The 21,551-nt window shown below is 45.0% G+C and overlaps 1 protein-coding gene across 3 annotated transcripts in view; it reads right to left on the bottom strand.

The window, feature by feature from the left end:
- Nucleotides 1-3,293: 3,293 nt before the first annotated feature.
- The window catches only part of LOC121301374 (histone-lysine N-methyltransferase, H3 lysine-79 specific-like), a 32,808-nt gene continuing 14,550 nt past the window's right edge, over nucleotides 3,294-21,551 (bottom strand). Inside the window, exons 13-29 of one of the 3 annotated variants that reach the window (XM_041230710.1) lie at nucleotides 20,844-20,936; nucleotides 20,284-20,518; nucleotides 19,625-19,738; nucleotides 18,791-18,882; nucleotides 18,374-18,475; nucleotides 17,467-17,604; nucleotides 16,403-16,528; nucleotides 14,501-14,931; nucleotides 14,063-14,189; nucleotides 13,480-13,626; nucleotides 12,767-12,890; nucleotides 9,831-10,390; nucleotides 9,079-9,290; nucleotides 8,356-8,423; nucleotides 7,115-7,819; nucleotides 5,442-6,082; nucleotides 3,294-4,769 (exon numbers count right to left, since the gene is read on the bottom strand). In XM_041230710.1, coding sequence (XP_041086644.1) covers nucleotides 5,490-6,082; nucleotides 7,115-7,819; nucleotides 8,356-8,423; nucleotides 9,079-9,290; nucleotides 9,831-10,390; nucleotides 12,767-12,890; nucleotides 13,480-13,626; nucleotides 14,063-14,189; nucleotides 14,501-14,931; nucleotides 16,403-16,528; nucleotides 17,467-17,604; nucleotides 18,374-18,475; nucleotides 18,791-18,882; nucleotides 19,625-19,738; nucleotides 20,284-20,518; nucleotides 20,844-20,936 — 3,867 coding nt within the window. In that variant the 3' untranslated portion in view covers nucleotides 3,294-4,769; nucleotides 5,442-5,489. The remainder of the gene's footprint in view (nucleotides 4,770-5,441; nucleotides 6,083-7,114; nucleotides 7,820-8,355; nucleotides 8,424-9,078; nucleotides 9,291-9,830; nucleotides 10,391-12,766; nucleotides 12,891-13,479; nucleotides 13,627-14,062; nucleotides 14,190-14,500; nucleotides 14,932-16,402; nucleotides 16,529-17,466; nucleotides 17,605-18,373; nucleotides 18,476-18,790; nucleotides 18,883-19,624; nucleotides 19,739-20,283; nucleotides 20,519-20,843; nucleotides 20,937-21,551) is intronic. The other 2 variants (XM_041230711.1, XM_041230712.1) reach the window with 2 other exon arrangements.

The following is a 21,551-nucleotide window of genomic DNA, read 5'->3' as shown; positions in this document are numbered from 1 at the left end:
CCAAACACAGACTAGAAAGCCAGCCGACTTGAGCACACTTGTGTAGTGCAGGTACATTGGGCTGTAAACTCCAATCCAGGTCCACACTTGCTCCAACGAGGCACTAACCATCCCAACACATTGACCACTACCCGCTCTTTATCCAACACAAGTCCTGCACAGTACCCACTGCTGTGGTAGCTCTCTCTGTATGCCTAACTATCCCTCTACTACCTGTTGATTTCACTGCTACCCATCTAGTGTCCTCGCGACCAGCAGCTGTAACACATGATACACACGTGCCTTAGCAGTCAGTGTGGAGGTGGAGAAAGACACACCACACACACGCAATGGCTAGAATGATGCACCACCCCCCTTTCAGCAGGAGTCCGTTTGTGAGCAAGCTTAAGAGGCTCTGGCAGGAGCCCATTTGGTTTGCATTGTAATCGACTCTGGTTTACAAGCACCTTTAGTACAGTAGCCACTTAAGAGTTTAGTTTGTTTTTATTCCCTGTGTTAACTAGCCATCCTGTCGGTTGCATTGCAAAAAAAGGTACAGTGTTTTGTTTGCTGCACCACGGATTTAACAAAATAACAACACACACACGAACAAAGAAAAACACAACCCCAAGGTCATATTGAAAAATAAGATGTGTTGATGCTTTAAGACAGTGGTTCCCAATCCTGGTCCTTGGGACCCCATGTCGTCTGGTTTTTATTCAAACTGAGTTACTTAACTAGACCCTTAATTGAACTCTTACTTTGTTTAATTTGACCTTTTGAATTGTTTTCAGCTCTAAACAGTTGCAGATTTCAAGTTCACGGTAACATTTTATAAGTAACTTGAATTCTGCAACTTTTAAAAAGCTAATTCAGCAAATGATCAGGTCAATGAAGGGTCTAGTTAAGTGACAGAGCTCAGTTAAAATGAAAACCAGCAGGACACAGGGGCTCCCCTGGAACGTGGTTGAGAAGCCCTGCTTTAGGAATATTGCAACCTTTGGGCGTTGGACATCCCTGTGTACAAAAGCACCAAGTTTATTTTTTCTGTTTTTTGAACCCCCAGGCACAGTTCTGAGTCGGACTGATAGCACCAGGTACAGGCTAGAAAAAAGAAAATCAGACAGAGCTTCAGAAAATGGAATTAAATAAACCCAATAAAATCAACAACAAAAAAATAAAATAAAAAAGGATAAATATATCTAAATTATAAACAATTATACAGCTGAAAGGAGGCAGACCCCCCCCCCACCATTTCACAGTAACAATAATCAATCCCCAGTAGTTTTGGTCATCCTTTAAGGCTGGGCTGGCTGCAGATACTCTCTGGAACTGGATTCCTGAGGGATCGGGTCACTGTGTGAACCACCAGGTTTTTAACTCCAGTCCTCAAGTTTCTTCCACCCCGCACAGGTTCATGAACTTAAACACACACACACCCACAGCCCGGGTGTCCAGTTTGCAGTGACAGTGCTTGCTCGATTTAGATTCCACTACAAAGCAGATTTAAGAATGAGTAAATTCAGACCTGGTTGGAGTTGGAGGAGGAGGGAACAGGACTGGAAAAGCTATCCATGCAATCCCTGCTTCTGTAGCACCAATATTAGTAATGAATTTCAGTGTCTGAACTGCAAATAGATAAGCCTCACCCGACCAATCCTAGTCCTCGAATGTGTGTAAAGAAAGCTCAGAGTATTGGGATCCAGTTCTGTGTTTGATATCTCATAGAGGAATGCAGGTTGGTACCTGTGCACACCTTTACCAGCCAGCCAAACCCTCTAGCATGTGTGTGTGTGTGTGTGTGTGTGTGCGTGCGTGTGCGTGCACAGTGCAGCTAGCTCCTGGGGTTCTGATTAAGTTTTCACCCAATATATCCTGATTCCAACCCCCTTAGCAGAATGTTTAATGCAGAATAATGCACCTGACTGACTTCATTAATGAAGCGTTGCCATTACAAAACAAATCCTTTTAGCAAAAGGGCGTTTCATTTTTCATAAGTGTTAATATGGAAGTACAGTAGCATGACAACAAAAAAAAAAAAATCCACACACAACATAAGAAATAAAGCCTCATACTTTTTTGTTTTGGTTTAATTCAAAAATAGGGGGGGGGGGTTTTTTTTCCAGACTAAATCAGAACCCCCCACCCCAAGCTACACTGTGTACACTATGCAGTTATACAAAGGGGGGTAATTCGCTGCTAGAATGGAGCAGCAATCACATGAACAACAAACCCATCATAACAAAAAAAAAAAAAAAAAAAACAGGGATTTGAGGTTAAAAGAATTGCAATAACACATGCACACAAAGCATAAGACAGTATACAGGCTCCTAAACATCTCCAGGGACATAAAGCATACTTTCAAGTGTTCCACTCTAGCACACCCCTCTCCGACCTCTACTGCAGACAGCTAGTTGCACTGTGTACCTACTGCACTGAAGTCTAGTGGAATGATTTAAAATAAAATTAAAACAGTTGATCTAAAATGAACCCCACTGCTCATTATACACAGTCCACGGTACAATTCAGACCCTCCGCTGTTCAGATCAACACTGACCCCTTCTCCCCCCCCTCCCCACCTCCTGAACAGTATGTTGAAAGTTAGCTATCACAGTGTTCGCAATACAAGCAAACCCCCGGTACATTCTCTAGGGTAGGGCGTGTTGCAGAACTCCCAGAACAAGAAGACAAAGACTCCAGGCTGCTTTCGTGGCCAAGCAGGCAGACAATGCCATAGCCAAAGAGCTGAAGTCCACAATGTATTGAGTTGTTTGGCCAGCCGAGTCATGCTGCCAAATGACTGGCCACTTGCTGCCGAATGCCAGCGGCAGCGCAGAGAAGGAAGGAAGCCACATCATTAGGTGCGCAAAAGCCCACAATAAAATCACCTCTGTTCTGGGACTTGTGAAACACCCACTACAGTGTGTGTGTTTAACTGTTTAACCTGGGATGAGCTTCACTGAGCAGTATGCCTGAAATATGAGCAGGTTCCAAACACATGGATTTGGGTCATCGCAGTTTTTTGTTAACGATGTGGTAATAGTTTAAGATTGGTGAGCGAGCAAGCAAAGGCATGGTTATTAGAGTTCAGTGAATTGACAAGTTAATAAGTTTAGACCATTATCAAAAATTCAAAAGGCAAAAGCAAGCCATTGTCTTTCGTGGAGAACAATGCACAATACAAAAGTAGTAGTAAGGTGTGTGCTTTAAGAGGAGGAACAAATACAGATAAAAAAAAATCACGTGGTACTGTACAAAAATTATGCGATCACAACCCACACAGTCACAACTGACAAACCAGCCAAATTGTTAAAAACAAATAGAGAAATGTATCAACTTTTAGGATTTAAATACAGATTCAGAATGGTTTAAAAACACTCATTTAATAAATTAATAAGCAAGCTTTTTTTCTGATTTAAACAAAAATTATGCTGGTACACAAAGAAATGTACAGTGCATCAGGCCTGAGTTGAGCAGGTGACTGCACAGTCCAGGGGTCGGGTTACATTGAACAAGCGATCACACAAGGCAGCGAGGCAGGGCAGTGCAGTTAGCTGCCCTAAAAAGCACCGATTCTCAACGCTAGACCCCTGCAAGTACAGGTTTATGAAACTGCGTTTCCACTGTCTGAACCCTGTCCCGAACCCAGTCTCAATGAGCACTGTGCTGTTGCCAAGATGGGCAGCAGCCAGTTCATTTAACGTCACGGTAACAATGTTAGTAAAGCATTCTCGCTGTCGGCGCAGGGGGGGTGTGTGTACAGCATTTTATCCACTGCACACAAATAAAAAGGGTTCTCATCATTTTTGTAAAAATGTGCACAAAAGAAATCAGTGTATCAGATTATACGCAAATAGGCAAGCTCATCACATTAGAAGTCTGGAGAACATTTATGACCATTTAGGAGAGGATAGGCAGGATCAGTGCATAAGGGCCAACATTTTGAATGAAGACCCCTTTACATAAAACAAAAACACATCTTACAAAAATCGGGAGACAATTATTTTGTGTAAATCCAGCTGCCAGACATTTACTACTGCTTTCATTTGAGTTCTTTATTTTATTCTATTTTTTTTAAAGGGACATGGTTTAAAAGCAAAAAGGCTCTTCACTTATTTATTTTTTTGGATTCCACTGCCGAAGATCCTGCTCTGTAGCAAGCAGGTTTCTTCAGATGAGGTGACAGATACAATACTATAGAGGCTGAAAGGAGAAGAACACATCACACAGGATCTGTAACCCAATTAACCACCTGCATCCCTTTCCTGAGCACAGCTTTGTATTTCAAAACCATTGGCCAGGACTAACCATGCAGCTCAATGGACAACAGCACTCGATGAGAAGAGGTTCGGAAACACAGTTCTAGGGGTCCCTGTAGTTCAGATCCGAGTAACACCGCTGCAGAACAGTGGCCCTCAACCTCAGTCTTCAAGCTGTTTCAACTACATCTAATAATATTGCCTTGGTTTTCCGGTGCAGAAAAAACACAGCACTCAGCACAGCCTTAACTCTGAAATTGTAGCTTTAGCAATCAGACCACAACACAAATGGGGGGGGGAGGCTGAAACGAAAACCTGGACTGGGTATTTGAGAAGCACCCTTTCAGAAAGCAGTGCTGAGTGTGTGCCACACACATCTGTGTGTGTGTGTGTGTGTGCGTGAGAGTGTTTTACACCCATACTGAACACAGAACCCCTATTGAGCACCAAGTCAGTGGAAGAGAGAGTCCAGCTGGTCCACACCTGTCCCTTGCATAGGTCACATTGGGTTGAGGTAGAATTTTTAGTTACCTGCAAAACAAAAATGTAATTCAATTCCAACAATCTGATAATAAAAAGCAAGTCAAAGCAGGAAACATCCTGGCATTTTGGCAAAACACAGCATCTTTTTCACACCAGGGATGGAAACAAAACTCCTATTGCATAGCAGTTTCAACCGTTCCAGGTTTCAATACAAGCTTAATTTGCCACAGCGTATAAGCAACATGCTCAAGTGTGTCTTATTAAACTCACACTAAAACCTGGAATGGATCAAACTGCTATGCAATAGGAGCCTTACTTCCATCCCTGAAAATGGAAACCTAACCCTAACAAAGAAAAAATGTTCAAAGTAACCGTTACTCTATTTTCTGGAGGTTGTGGGTGGTCGTAACCTGCAAAAACACTTATTAAAAACTACCACGGTGCAAACAGTTCCATGAGACAAACCTACTTCTTTCTATTCATAATATCATACTATGAACAAAAAATAATTGAGATTTACTATATTCAAAGCATAAACAAACACCCAGAACTAGAGGAGTTTCTTTTCAGGGAGAGAAACACTGTGGAACTCTGTCCTGACCAACATTCAGCAAACACAACACAGACTGATGTCCTTTTCAATGCCATAAGCAACTATGGATAAGGCTCAGGTGCAAGGTGATTAGCAATAGGTGTTTCTCTGATCACTGTTTCTCTTACCTTATCGTGGGGAAAAAATAAACAAAAGGCAGCCTGGAAAGCAGCCCTTTATCTTGGGCGGACCCCGGGGAGGCTGGAACTGTAGGGAGCCTGCATGCCAAGAGTCACCCAGAGCGTGCTGGCAGGGGGTGCAGCAGCAGGTACAGAGCGGGGGGGCACGGGGGGGTGGTGCACGGTGAAGGAAGGGCGAGACAGAGAAGAGGAGGAGGAGAAAAGAGAAGACGATGAAGGAGGCAAAGATGATTTTGGATGATAGGTTTGTTGCAGCTGCTGCAGAGTGGGCAGCCTAGCAGAAGCAAGCTGGCAAGCAGAGATGGGCAGAAAAGCATCACTGCCACAGTAGGCATGCAGAGACTGGGATGAGGAAGAGGAGGTAAGGAGGGCAGCAGGTGGGGGAAGGGACAGGGTAGGGGGAGGAGGGGTGTGGAGCACAGACTGAATCCGGCTGTGTTGGGGGATAGACTGGGTAGAGGTGGCTGGGAACGGGACTCCAGTACTAGAGGGGTTAGGGCGTAGCGCTGCATGTGTCTGCTGCAATGGGGTAAGGCTCAGAGCGGCATTGCTGCTGCTGTTGACAGAGCTGCTCAAGCCAGCTCCGAATTGGTGGGAAGAGATTGAAGGCATCACGTGGTTAAATATACCTGCGAATAGGAGAGGAGAGACTCAGGCGTTTTGCACAGCAGGTGAAAAGCGAGGGGGGAAAAAAAATAAACAGAAAACGCAAAATAAAACTGAAAAATATCACAAGCAGCACAGAGAGACGGAGACAAAAGAGGGACAGACAAAATGCAACAAGGATCGCAGGCACGGCACTTACCTTTAGAAGAGGACTGCAACATCTGTACATGTACTGCACTTCAATTGCACAGCCAGGAGGTGTTTGTTACTCTTACAGCTGGGAGTTGAACACCTTCTGGCTGCTAGTCTCAGAACTGTGCTGACCAAAGCTAGAATCCACTTTCCTTTTTTTTTCCCCCAAATTAACTCCAAAGTATAGTTTTGAATAGCAGCTCTTCCGACCACCCACTTCGCTCCCTTCAGGGCCCATGCGTCACCTACCTCCTGCAGTCTCCGGAATATGTCCTGCAATGTGCTCGACACACAAGGACACGCCATGCAGCGCCACTCAACAGTGCTGTTCCAGACAGGTTCTTAATTATTTAGCTGAACCTGAACGGTACATTCAGTTCAAGGTCCTCGACTGGAATGGACTGAAAACAGTCACAAAAACGAGCCCCCACTGCACCACAGTGACACTTACACTGTATCCCAATCCACACTACCTATTATAATGCACATCCATCACGTTTTCAAAGTGGGATTATGAATGAAGTGACTTTCAAATCACTGCGTTTTAATGTATTGTGGATAGGATAATTAAAACATACATTTCTTTACAGTGTTTGAAAACTGACACTATATTGTAAGATTTCCTGTTCTAAACTCTACAGGTCATGGGGATCACCACAATCATGAAAGAGGAGGCTCTTTTAAATTCAATTTTTTTACATTAGAAACAGGTTTAAAAATTAAAGGGAAATGGCCTATGTCCTCAAGGAGGTAGGTTTTGTAAGGAACCAAAAATGGGGACTTTTTGACCGGGGGGTGCCACGGGTGCGGGGGGGTGCGGAGGGTGCGGGGGGGGCTGCGGGGGGTGCGTACGCATGTCCTACCTCCTGCTGCTCCCCCAGCGAGGCCGGAGCTGGAGTAAGCCCCCATCACCGCGTGTCCCTTCACCAGTCTGGGGGCCCCCCCGGCTGGTGACTGGACCCCGAAGAGCGAGTGCAGCACAGAGGCACCCCCCAGAGGAAACTGAGGCCCCAGGTAAGGGTGCGAGGGCCCCACTGTGACCACCGAGGGAGAAGAGGATGAAACCACAACCGGGGAGACCCCTTTTCCACTCGGGATCCCAGCCGCTGAAAAGAAGAGGTTCTGGCTACTGCTGCTCTTCACAGCCTCCCAGTCCCGAGACTTCGCCCTCCCTTGGGCAGCCAGTGATGCTGCCCCCTGCTGGTGGTGGTGGTGGCCGTGATGATGATGGTGGTGGGTGGAGCTGTGCTTGTCGGTCTGGAATGGTTTTGAGTTCTGGTGTTGGTTGGGGTAGCCATTGTTGAGCTGGCACGGGGAGTCATCCCCACTGGAATCGCTGTCCCCTATCCCCGACGTTTTCCTGTGATGCGGCTGTTTGTGGTCCGAGTCGGAGTCACAGAAACGCCCCCCGAAAGGAGAGCCCCCATGCCGCAGACAATCCGAAGCGGGCTGCTTGGGGTCTGAGATCGGGGAGAAGGTGGATTTCCACTTGCTGCTGCTGGAGGAGGAGGAGGAACAGGGGGATACTTCAATGCCGTTAGCAGCCTTCCTCCCTGCCGAGCTTCCACCTACATGTGCAAAAACAAAGCAGCAGACAGGCTCATCACTATTGAAGAGCACAGGTGCAAACATGACTGTCTCAGAGCTCAGCAAAAAACAAACAGCTTATTTCAATAATAGACTGGGCGTTTAGACCAGGACTCTCTAAAATGGTGCAGCGACTGAAAGAACTTGAATGATAATGATCATACTCCAAAAAATAAATTCTGTCTAGATTACATATAGCCACTTAAGTGAGACACAAAAAGACACATGTGTAGCACAGGGATGGGAAAAAAAAATGATATATTGCATAGCAGTTTCACCCCATTCCAGGTTTTGCTACAAGCTTGATTACCCACAATGTATAGGTAAGAAGCTCAGGTGTATTTTATTAATTATAATAAAACCAGAAATGGATCAAACCGCGACGCAATGGGAGTCTTATTGAATTCCCCTCCCCCGTTATCTTCCATCAGGACTGGATAACCTATTTCTTAAACTATTATAAAAATTTAAAAAAACAGCGGCTCCTCCAGCAATATAATAATGCACTGCCACTTACCCTTGTCTCTGTCCCCTGCCTTGATGGGGCTGCTCTCCAGGGAGATGGTCGCTATCTTCCTCTCAATGCTACAACAGAGAGAGAGAGAGAGAGAGAGAGAGAGAGAGAGAGAGAGAGAGAGAGAGAGAGAGAAACTGCTTAAAAACTGTTTTACTTCTGAAGATATACAGGGTGCTTTGCAAATGTCATGCTGCAGACTGAGACTGAAATCATCTTTGGGCATTTAAAAAATAAATAAATAAACAGAACCAGGTTTGTTCTGCAAGACTTTAGCCACTTTTATAGAGCCTATTGAATAGAAATGCACGACACGAGTCAAGTCAAAAGGACGGAAAAACACAGTAAAAAGTCGATGTTTCAAAGAGCTGCATCAGAGACATTTTAAAATTCCATTTTTCATTAAAATAGTTCAGATAGAAATGAGGTCACACCAAGATCAGATAAACAGTTGAGTTATTCATATATAAAATTGCAGTATAAGATGGAAGCTGATTTTCACAGCACTTGAGTGCAAAGCTCTCATTGTATAGCAATTTAATCCAGTCCAGGTTTTCCTATACGCTTCCAGTCAGCCAAGCAGCCAAGGTAATTAAGTCTGTCGGGATCAAGCTTGGAATGGCAATGCTCCCCCACCCCAGGCAGACAGTGTTAGAGTCACTGAAGGCACACAGACCTCAGCAAACGTTTGTCAAGTGAATTATTTTGTTTCTGAATGCAGGTTACCGCATGCTGCCGCTGTCGTTCTGGAAGCCACTGTGCTCTTCGTCAGAGCTGGATGCGGGGGAGGAGGAGTAGCGCCTCACCCCGTTCAGCTCCAGGGGCCGCTCCCTCTTGAGCACGGGGGGCTGGTCCAGGTTCGGAACGGGGGAGTTCTTCAGAGTGTTCTCCGGGGACGAGATGGCTGCGATTTCCAAAGGCTGGTTTATGTTGTTCACCTGAAAAATCAACAGAAATACATTAACACAAATAAACAGATTGCACTACTTACATAATGAAACACAGACTGCCACGCAGCATTGCTATACATCCATAATAGGGCTACATTTTAAAAGAAAGCTAATAATTTAAAAAAAGACAAATGTTTTGACCAGAAGTCTTTTATAGGGTCTTCAACTGTTGAAATGTTTGTCAATGAATTCATTACATTTCTGTTAGGAATTTCTAAATTCTGCATTGCTAAACAGATGTTCAAGCGCTCAACAGCAATTCCGAGCAGGCCCTGCAACATTTTGGCAAAAACTAAAATAAGTTTTTGATATTGGACTGCTTATCAAGATTTTCATTATAGACAAAAAACACACAGCAGGGGCACCAGGAGGATACTGCCAGGTTGCATATACAGACCTTTACATATATGCTGACAGTTATACCTCTAATGGGAATGCAGTGTTATAACGCTCATGTTATAGAATGCAACGCTGTAGCTTTTAGCAACGTCACCCTAAAAAACACTATTCAGAATCCTCCTTCCTCACCATGGAGTTGATATTGAGAGGGGACCCTGAGGCATGGGTGCCGAGTCCCAAGACAGGTTTGCGTTTGGGGGAGCCTCCCATGGATGTGGTCCCTGTAGAGCCACGCTTCCTCCTACTACGCTTCCTGCCCTCCAGAGCGTGGCCCAGGCTGGCTGGGGGTCCCTGCTTAGCAGAGGGGGGCTGTTTACCCCCCAGGGCCCCTGAAGAGGCAGAGGCTGAGAAAAAGATCCTCCTCTTGGCTTCGCTCTCCAGCAGTTCCATGTCCGACCCCAGCTCCCTCTTCCCCCCCTCAGGTAGGATTCTGGGGGGCCCGTCAGCGTACTGCAGCACCCCTCCTGTACTGTGGAGCCCCCCTCCGCCTTCGCTTCCCCCCATCTGGGGGCTGCCGGGAGAGGCCTGCCCCGAGCTGCGCGCCTGCATGACCAGGAAGGAGGATGTCTGTGGCGAGGAGCCCCGGGACACTGGGGACCCGTCCAGGGAGCTGGGATCCAGGGAGAAGCAGCCCAAGCCTGGATGGGAGCCTCCATTCACAGTCACGGAGCCAGAGCTGAAGGAAAACCCTTCCCAAAAAAACCCAAAGACACAAGAAGGTTAGGCTGCAAAACAGGGTTAAACTAGTAAACAATGCAAAATGCACAAGGTTTATTTATTCTGCAAATACACGTGGACATACTGTAATATATATATATGGGCAGCTGGCTCTGAGCTAAAAGAGAGAGAGAGAGAAGAGAAATAGTGCTGTGAAAAAGTATTTGCCCAGTTTGATTTTCTGCATTTTTGAAAATTCACATTGAATTTGGTCAGATCTTTTCGTGGGTTGTAGTAGTATATAGAGGGAGTTTGACAGAAAAAAAATGCATTTGTTTGTTGTGCAAGGTAAATCAAACATGCAGTCTTAAGGTGTGAAAAAAGTTATTACCCCCCTAGTTTAACTCAACCCAATTAGAGGGATAATTAGGGTCCGCTGTTTGAATACTTTGGTTAACAAATCAGGCCTGATGAGCCAGCCCTGCCCAATATAAATCTCACTAACTTTGGCCCTTACCATCAGAGTGAAGTTGTCAGCACACAGGTTCTAGAGGCACATCATGCTACAATTAAAAGAAATTACTGAAGACCCCTGAAAAAAAGTTGTTGATGCCCATCAGTCTGGAAAGGGTTACAAAGCCATTTCTAAGGCTCTGGGGCTCTAGCAAACCACAGTCAGAGCAATATTATCCAAATGGAGAAAGTTTGGGACAGTAGTGAATTTTCCCCAAGAGTGGCCGTCCTGCCAAAATCTCTCCAAGAGCAAGGAGTAAAATAGTCCAGGAAGTCACAAAGAACTCTAGAACAACATCCAGGGATCTGCAGGCCTCTCTCACCTCGGCAAAGGTCAGTGTTCATGACTCCACCGTCAGAAAGACACTGGGCAAAACTGGGATTCATGGCAGAGGAGCAAGGCGGAAACCACTGCTCACAAAGAAGAACATGAATGCTCGTCTCAAGTTTGCCAAAAAGCACCTGGATGATCCTCAAGAGTTCTGGAACAATGTTCTCTGGACAGATGAGTCAAAAAAAAGTGGAACGTTTTGGCCAACATGGGCCCAATTATGTCTGGCAAAAACCAAACACTGCATTCCACAGCAAGAACCTCATACCAACGGTCAAGCATGGTGGTGGTAGTGTCATGATTTGGGGATGCTTTGCTGCATCAGGACCTGGGCGACTTGCCATCATTGAAGGAACCATGAATTCTGCTCTGTATCAGAGAATTCTACAGGAGAATGTCAGGCCATCCGTCCGTGAACTGAAGCTGAAGCACAGCTGGGTCATGCGGCAAGACAATGATCCGAAACACACAAGCAAGTCTACATCAGAATGGTTGAAGAACAAGAAATTTAAAGTTTTGGAATGGCCTAGTCAAAGTCCAGACCTAAACCCCATTGAGATGTTGTGGCAGGACCTGAAACGAGCAGTTTATGCTCGAAACCCCACAAATGTCACCGAGTTGAAGCAGTTCTACATGAAGGAGTGGGCAAAAATTCCTCCAGGGCTCTGCAAGAGACTGATCAATAACTACAGGAAGCGTTTAGTTGCAGTTATTGCAGCTAAAGGTGGCGTAAGGGGGAGATTACTTTTTCACACGGGGGCGTTAGGTGTTGCATAACCTTTAAAAAACAAATGAAATAAGTAAAAAAAATCCCCCCCCCCCCCCCCCCCCCCCCCCCCCCCCCCCCCCCCCCCAATTCCTCTTTTAAAATACTGTTATACACAGCTGTAACAATGACTATTCACACAATTATTCTTTTGAGATTCATCTTTATTAGGGAGCTCGCCTAAATCCCTTGTTTAGAAAGATACAAGGTATTAATGTTTGTGACAGAGTAGCCGTCTGGGTGATAGGCAGGAGATCGAGACGGAGGTTGAAGTTGAGACGCCCCCCGCAGGCGAACAGGATTTATTTACATATCAACACACTTTACAGCTCACTTGATACTACCAGCAAAGGTACAGCACAGAACACACTGTACGAAAACTTTGGCGGCATCTACAATCTCTGAACTAATCTCCATTCAATAATAAACAAACACTGGCTACTTGCCCAAGCCTGGTTTTGGTTCTCTCTCTCTCACACACACTGTGCTGAAGCGCTTGATCATGGTGGATAAACAGTTAGAGAAGATATGTGACGGGTGGATACGCAACAGATTACTGTTTCACCATCACCAAGAACAACTGAATAGTCCTGCTTATATCTCCAAGCGAGACTCGCTAATCTCCAACGGCTAGCAGTATGACGAGGTTTGCAGAAGCGCCCCTTGAAGTGCCACAGGTCTACTGACATCTCTTTTTAAAAAAAAAAAATAAAAAAAAAAAAACCACCACCTACATGAGAAGCAGTCAACTCAGTTACTCAGAGACGCAGCCCCCCACCTCGCCCCAGGCAGCCTTACCCGAGGTAGGTGTGTGCTGTAGTTTCTGTCCCGTCGCGCTGCCGTTGGTCTGGCAGGTGGAGCTGCTCAGCTTGTCAGGGTAGCCCGGCTCTCGGGTCTGTGGGACCGGACTAGGCGTGCTTCTCTGTAAAACCGGGGCAGACAACGTCACTTACCATCTCAAGATCAAGTAAAGGGGACGATGCAATTTGAAAGGAAGGAAAGTTTACAAAGCACACTGCAGAGTTATAGAGTGCAGCAGATAAGAGACGAGATAAAAGCTGCGTAGGACTAAGAAGCAAGTAGCTTCAGTGTGGTTCCAAGTTCTGTTGCCAATATATTTTCTTTTTTTCTCCCCCACTAATGTCATCTCTACCAATATTCTACAATAACATGCAGGGGTGGGAGCATCAGAACTGAAATAACCCAGCTGATGAGGCTTGAACTGGGAAATAAATAGAATTAAAAAACAACTACATTGCAGCAATGGAACTTGAGAAAAAAAAAACAGCCGTTAAAGCCATTTAATGTTTGTGGATACCACGCTGCGTCGGCGGGGTGGGCAGGGCTGGTGGTCAAGTGCAGTGGCAACTCACCAGTTTCTACGCATAAGGAAATACTGACAAAATTAGGATACGAATGAGGGGGCTACAGGCAGTGCAGGTCATACTCAAGTTGCTCTGGACATAACCAACGTTGCCCAGGGTGCAGGGAGATGGTAGAGAGACACTCACCAGTTTCTCTGCGCGGCTGGGCAGTACCACACTGGCCAGGGGTATGCTGACTGGCAGCTTGCAAGGGTGCACCGTGCTCAAGGGGATACTGATGGGGAGACTGGTAATGGTGTCGGCAGCTCCGGGGGGGTTTCTCTCTTTACAGCCCTGAGGGGATGGAGGCGGAGTGGGGAGGGAGGAAGACACACAGAGAGAGACAGAGGGTGAAATACACTGATAAAACATGCAAGCATTTCCATCCCTGCAAAACTGTGTATATAAAAAAGAAAGAAAAAAAGGACAGCAAGCAAGCAAGAAGAGGATTTCATCATGATCATAATTTCGAGTTTGTATGAAAGAGAGAGAGGTGGGGGGTGTGTATATGTTGGGGGGTGAGTGTGACGATTTTACTGAAACGATCGTCTCAATTTGATATGTAAGCAAATTACTAAGAAACTGTATATTGTGGGATTGGTGGACTGTTATACTGAAAGAGAATAAATTGCTGTCCCCTTGAAAAGAACACAAACTGAAGCATTTTTTACAATGAAAAGGAAGCCCGAGTCTCGTGCAGAGTGAAACGGGACAGGCGCTCAGCAGGTACCTTGCTGTCAGCAGTCTTGGCCGCCCCGTTCTGTAGGCTCCCAGGTGAAGGGGGCGAAGGGAAGGTTTGCCCGTGTTTCAGCCCCGGGGTGAGTGGAGACAGAGCCCCATCCCTTCCAGCCTCGCCTCTGCAGAGAGAGAAAAATAACAAAATCAGACAGACACTCGCACGATGCTGCAACAGAGAACTTCTAATGTGTATTCTGAAAGAGTCAGGTATAATAAAACTAAACTAGTAAATTAAAACTAATTATGTATAAAAAGATAACAAAAATGTATTTATGAATGTCATTACATGTAAAAAAAGATAAATGATACTACATTTTACTGTCTTAGTTCATACACATATACAGACATTATTTACAATAATAAAGCAAAGCAGATTTATACTTAAAAAAAAAAAATCACTCTATGAATACCCCTCTCCTGTGCATCTCACCTGAGCAGCCCCAGGGCAGCTCTCTGGCCCCAGCTGGGCTCCTGGTTGAGGTGTCTCCGCAGGGCAATCTTGGCCGGGGAGAAGCGTGTGTAATCAGGCAGGGCATAGCTGGGCAGCCTCTGCCTGGCCCCAGGGGTAGGGGGAACGATGTCTTGATTGTGAGGGGAGGGCAGGTAGTGCGAGACGAGTTCTGCTTTGCCTCCCCTGTCGAACCTGTCGCCCCCGTTCATGGACAGCTCCGGGCTCAGCCCGTTGACGGCTGGCAGGGGCAGCTTGGACACCTCCATGTCCAGGCAGGGGGGCTGCAGGTCCAGACAGGGGGGCCCCTTGCCCCTGTAGTGGGTAGGCAGGGCATCCTCACAGGGGCTGTATGACTTGAGCTGCAGCAGCTCCTGTTGGCGCTGGCTCTTCTCCAGCTCCACAATGCTGATCTGAAGACACCAAAAGGAGGAACCATAACAAAAGTAGATCAAATTAAACATTTTGATTATAAAAAAAACAGGTGGTGTTTGCATTCAGATTTAAAGGAGTGTTGCAACGCAAGGTTTAAAATCTAAGATCATTTGGTTATTTACTAGTTCCGTATACAGATGCAAATACAAGGATGGAAAAAGGACCCCCATTGCATAGCACTTTGATCCATTTCTGGTTTTATTAGGGGTTTAATAAGCCACACCTGAGCTTGCTACCTATAATGTGGCTAATCAAGCTTGTATTAACAACTGGAATGGGTGAAACTGCTGTGCAATAAGAGTCCTATTTCCATCCCAGCAGATAGTTTAAATATAACGCAGAAGACAAAAAGTTTGGCAACTGCCCTCATTGTCGTACACAGAAGGAGGCAATAGCCAAAGTGTTTGTCTTGATTTAAACGTTTTGGGTGTTTGACTGTGCAATGCCTCCGTTTTATGGCGACACAGTTAGTCTTGCACACTATTTCACACAAGGCTTTTCTTATTACAAATCTCAGGCCAGGGATCCCAAAGCTCCTTCATTGCTACTATTTAGCCCTACCCTGTACAGTCCCACCCTCTGCAATGAATCACCTTGGTCCCTACATTTTAAACAGTGCTTCCCTGCAGCTAGTGCCACTGACCACATTTTCCTCTCTCTTTCCTGCTCCCCAACCATTCTTATCTAGTTCCAATCCCTCAATTAACTCTTGAAACAAAAAGAAAAGATCTCAATTCTAGTCTCTTAATCTATATGATAGACGCGCCAGGGATTTAAAGACGACTCCCTTTGCATGGCAGTTTGATCCATTCTTGGTTAAATAAGACACGCCTGTGCTCGTTACCTATACACTAGCTAATCAAGCTTGCAACGGAACTTGGAACAGTTGAAACTGCTTATTTCCACTCCCGCATGCTACTAGCACACACTGGTTGGTAATCCTGAAAGACATGTAATACACACCCTACTACACTGCTGGGCCCCACGGCAGACCCATCAATAACGGAACAGAGAGCTCTCATTACCTTTAAGGAGAGCTAACCAAGGCTTTTAAAATCCATGATTTTACCTCTTAATAGGACTAGCGGTAAAATGAAAAAACAAGAATATAGAAGGCAATAATAAAGATTGTAAAACCTTGGCTAACACTCCTGTAATGCCAGCCAGCTATCCAGAGGCAAAAAGGAGCAGACCTGGGATTGTAATTGTAATTACAATGCTGATCCTTGGCACACCTGCATAATTGCAATGATACCATGTAATTGGTCTATCACACATGAATTGCACACCTTTCCAAGTGCAATCATTTGCATTTTCATGTTGTGTTTTACATTGCGCGATCTTTACTCTCATTTACTGACCCCATTATAAAAAACAAGTTATATCGTATGTTGGTTTTGCATGTTTCCCTCTAGCTGCAGTGCAGTGCTTGGTGTGAGCGCCCCCTACCTGCAGCTCGAGGCAGTGCCGCTGCTTCTCAGATATCTGGCTCCTTAGTGCCTGCTTCTCCTTCAGGAGAGACTCCAGAGACAAACTCGACCAGTCTAGCTTCAGGTCCTCACATCGGGCCTTCAGCTGAGAGACAATGAAATAAATAAATAAATAAAACAAACACCAGGCACGAGCCTTCGATTCAAAATGAATTCTTACACAGTTATCAGTCTTCAGCCTTTACTCCTTTAGCAGAGTAATGTGTGGTGTTAGTCTTTTTTTTTTTTTTATAAAAATCACAACTGTCACATTTTTAACTCCCATCAAATCATAATCATCTCTCCCTATCAGTATGCTTCCACTGTAAGATGAAGTATTGTATTAACTGTGACCATTTTACAATTCTTTTATTACAGTAAGCTCCCCCTGTGTAACCTCGCCTATAGGAAAAAGATCTGTCTAACCCAGGATAAGATCAGGTTTTTTTGATGGTTCAAAATAACCTTTTTCTTTTGTAAGTGTTATTAACACAACATACTGGGCTGGGACCTGCTTCTACCACATAGACAAGATAAGAAACTGGTTTGTTTTATGATCTACAGTATTGTGACCTCAGGATGAGAATCCTTTGTTCTTTGTTAATTAAAATACTGATTACGATCACAGGTACAAGTCTCAACCTGGCTTGATCTTCAAAGGCTTCGGCTGGGCGACTCCGAGATGGGGGGCTGGTTTTGCCTTCTATTTAAAACATACGTATTCCTGTACTCTCTACTCTCTTTCTCCAAGCTGGCATTGAAGGTTTTTTCGATCAATAGAGATAATCCTGTAGGATACCTACAGTACTGTTTTGTTGGTGCACTTTTATCATTCCACCACAGCCCACCCCCTCTTTATGGACAAATCGGTTGACAACAGCAAGTGGGGCTGATCCTTCATAGTTTTAGATGAGTGGCAGGAATGGGACTGTCATCGATGACACCACTATTGATTTTTCAGTGAAACAAATCAATCATGAAGGCTACAACAATCTCAGGACTGTATTGATAAATGTTCCAGCCCAGGTGTCCCGGCTCACTCACCAGGCACAGGCTCTGCTCCCTCAGCTCCGACGCATCGCTCTCCAGCTGCTTGGTCTGTTCCTTCAGCTGCCGGTTGTGGGCGGAGATCTCCTTCTGCGCCTGGACCAGGTCCTCGTACGTGAGGGCCTTCACTCCCAGCTGGGGGGGGAAGAAACAAGTTCATAATAGGGATGGAAATAAGACTACCATTGCATGGCAGTTTGATCCATTCCTGGAGTTTAATAAGACACATCTGAGCTATTCAAATTATGCTACCTATACACTCGTGACTAATCAATATGTCACACTGATTAGTTCGAACAGTGATTTTGACCTTATCCACTTTGACGATACATTATCCACCCCCCACCCCCCACCCCCCACCCCCAACCCCTAGGGGATGCATAAACTACAGATGTCTGAACTTTAACAAATTCAAGGGAAAGCAGGTGTGTAGACCGATGAAGACACAAGCCAAAACAAATGTCTACTTCATTTACTTTCTCATAAGTTTTGTCTTATATTATCGAGCATTTTGCAAGTCCTGATTCATGTAAAAAGTAGACAGTGGTTTCAGATACTACCTGCATCACAGCACAATGGATGCCCATTGTGGAAAGGCATGCAGTCATTCCCCTCCCCTCCCACTCAAGTAAGCCATAAGCGCACAGTAAAAAACAAAATGAATCAATTGCCCTGCCATGGGAGTCTAAGCTTGCTGTGCGCCAGAGCTCTCCATCATTTTAGACTGAAAGAGCCATTTCAATGACAAAACAATAACTGAACTGCACAATGCTTCTGTGCTGCAAACAGGCACATTAACCGGCTCTGCTTTTGCACTTCGACTTCTAATAAAAACAACCAAAGATCCAGCCATCCCCCTGCCATGGAGTGGGAGCCTGATTTCAGCCCACGTGGAGGAACGTACCTCCTCGAGTTTGTGCTGAAACAGCCCCTTGGTCTTCTCTTTCTGGGCCTGGCAGAGGGTGTACAGCTGCTTAACCCGGCCCGACAGATCGCTGTTTCGTTGCTAGAGAGAGAGAGAGAGCGAGAGAAGCCAGTAAGGGCAGGGGAAACCTAAGCAGCAACAAATTTAGTGGGACACAGAAATAAAGATTTAACTTGTAAAAATTGCAGATAATTCATACTATGACCCCCAATGACGTTTCTCATGCCACTCCCCATTACTGTAAATCGAAAATCCCCAATGCCTTACACTAAAGGAGGCAGAGGCCGAATCGCTTGTTTACAAATGTATTACAGGGTCACCTTACACCACAGAAACCCCTCCCCTGCAGGCTCAGCTCTGTGCCCAATAGCGTTACCCCTGCATTGTTTCAATCACCTTCTCCTGCTCCAAGGTCTGCTGCAGGCTGGTCTTGTACTGGGGAGTCTTCATGTAGGCCATGAACTGCAGGTACTGGACTTTGACGGAGTCTGTGAGATAAAAATGAACCGCAGAGCATCGCGTTATACACCTTGTCCATCTCCCTGTGCTTTTAACATTAGAACCCCTTCTCCAAAACAAGATGGTGTTGGCAATTATCTCCACAGATGCTGCTCTGCCTGTAATCTGACAAGCATTGTAATATCTGCATTGCGCAGAGTACTCGAGTATGCTTTTATTTGAAGACACGAGAAAGAGTTCTAGTAATATAATCTATCTGTTTTCTGTCAGCATTTCCATAGCCAGTGCAATCACATGTTTAATACCTATGAACAGACTTGGAGTCAATTACAATGACCTCATCTTCATTTGCTGAAATTACAATTAAAATAATACTGCAGTAATTACAATTATAAACTACAATTATACTAAAAAGTAACTATACTACACACATTAACACTATGTACTCTAAATAACCCAGCAACAGTCACAGGTGTGAATACAGAAACATGCTATACAGCCATTTATTTTTTTCAAAACTAATAGGGTCACTTAAGGTGGTTGAAAACACGAGAATAGTGGTCACTCAATGTGAAACGCAACAGAGAATTGCACATGAAGCTTGGAAAGGTGTGGAATGCAACTATAATTGATTACTTATCTGGTATAATTACAACTATAATGAAGCAGCTGAGCCAAGGTTCAACTATAATCGTAATTAATTATAAAAACCAGGCAGCTCCCATTGTAATCGAGTCCAGCTGTGCCTATGAATGAATGTAACCCTCTTACCCAGGAGCTTCTGCAGTGCAGGGGGGGTGGGGCTGAGCAGCAGCTGTCCTGACGAATAGCGTTGCACTTTGGGAGGTAGTTGAAAGAATGGACTGTGAGGTGACTTGTATGCATCTGAGTCAGGCAAGAGAGAAAAGGTTAGTTTCCACATGAATCTATTTTAATGAACTAAACAAAGGCACACCCGCCTTTTAAAATCTACATGAACCCCCCCCCCCCGGGTCGATTTATTGACCTTCCCCACTATTAACATCACTGAATACAATAAAAATACAGAAATTAGGTCAGCCCGCTGTTTAGATACAATAAGATAAACTAGACCCCTTAGTGTGGTAAAGCATGTATACTGAGGAATGCTCCCTTTATAATAAAGTGGATGGTGGTCCACTGTGAAAGGCGCTATATAAAAATAAAGATTATTATTATCCTTTATTTTACACAGGAACAGAGTTCAGATGACATGTGTATGCATGAATGCAACAAAAAATAATAAGTTATACCCTTAAAAACAATATTTATTCTTTTCTCAATCTTACAAAAAAACGCTTGTCTGCTTTACAGTGCCCGTGTATGAAAAGTATGGGGTCACATGCTTCACGTAGCTTTAAGAACAGCTTTAAAACGCAGTACAAGTAAGAGAAACACACTCCCATGCTGACCCTGAGGGGGCGCTGTCTGGGACACGGTTTTGGCGTGGAGCAGGTCCAGGGCTGACTGGCTCTTCTTGGCTTTGCGCTCGGCAGCGGCGATGAGATTTGCCTTCTTGGGGCGGCCGCGCTTCTTGCCGGCCATCTTGCGGCCCTTGTTGACGATACGGGCCTTGCGCGGCTTCGCAGGGGACCCCTTCTTCAGCAGGGCCACGGACCCCAACTTCTCATCTTCACCCCCAGAATCCTGACGGAGGGAGAATAAGAGAACTGAAATACAGCGCTACCATCTGCTTGATTAAGAGCAGGTGGGTCCAATCCCGGTCCTGGATGGCCAATCCACTTCAGGTTTAACAAATACAATTATATCATTAACTACTTCAGGGTCTGGACAGAGGTTGAATTAATTAAAATAAACAGGGTTGGAACAAATACCAGGACTGGATGGGCCAACTCTGGCCACCCTTGATTTAGTGACATGCCAACGGACAAAAGATCAAAACAATGACACACAGAGGACCTGTGGTCTGCTCCCCGCCGTGCCGCCCTCCCCCCCTGTAAGGTTCACTTACCTTGTGCTCCTGGATCTTGGTCGGAGTAGTCGTGTTGCTTTTACTCTCTTTAGTTTCTCTTTGTAGCCGACGTCTAGCTGCCTCTTGTTCCTCCTGAAACATGCAACAAGTTGGAATCTCAGCCCATCGACTTGCATGGGAAGGCAAGGGCTGGACATTAACAACAAATGGTTCAAAGACCAACGCCTTACCATTCAACTAAACAGCAAGCCCTGTAGTGGAGAGGTAAGCATGGGCGTCTCGCTGACGCCAGCATTATTAACTGATCAGCCGCTAGCAGATCGATTACAAACAGCAACACTACTGTTATAAAACAGACCACTGCAGTGGCCTCTTCTTAACTTGAACAATGGCAGGTCAGACGGGGAAAAAAACTATTCTAAAACCACCCCATTCTTAAACTCCATTACCAACATTCACAATAACAGCACATGTGGACATTAAAGAGACATTGGGAGATTCATTTACAAGTCATGATTTTTTTAAATTAATTAATTAATTTATTTTTTTAATCGGCACCTATTCTTTTTAAAACATAACTTATACAATGTATTATTGTTGAACTCTACGCAGTGTCAATATACAGCCCACCCACACTAAGGTTTGAACAAAGGATTTAAAACAACCAACCCTAACACTTGGAAGATATGTTTATACTGTACTTTTCTCCCATGCCAGCTCCCCAAATAAAAGATAATCATTTAAAAA

This window comes from Polyodon spathula, chromosome 27 (assembly GCF_017654505.1).
Source record: "Polyodon spathula isolate WHYD16114869_AA chromosome 27, ASM1765450v1, whole genome shotgun sequence".
Lineage (NCBI taxonomy): Eukaryota > Metazoa > Chordata > Actinopteri > Acipenseriformes > Polyodontidae > Polyodon > Polyodon spathula.
The sequence above is the reverse complement of the archived record's forward strand: the minus strand, read 5'-3'. Positions and strand labels throughout refer to the sequence as shown.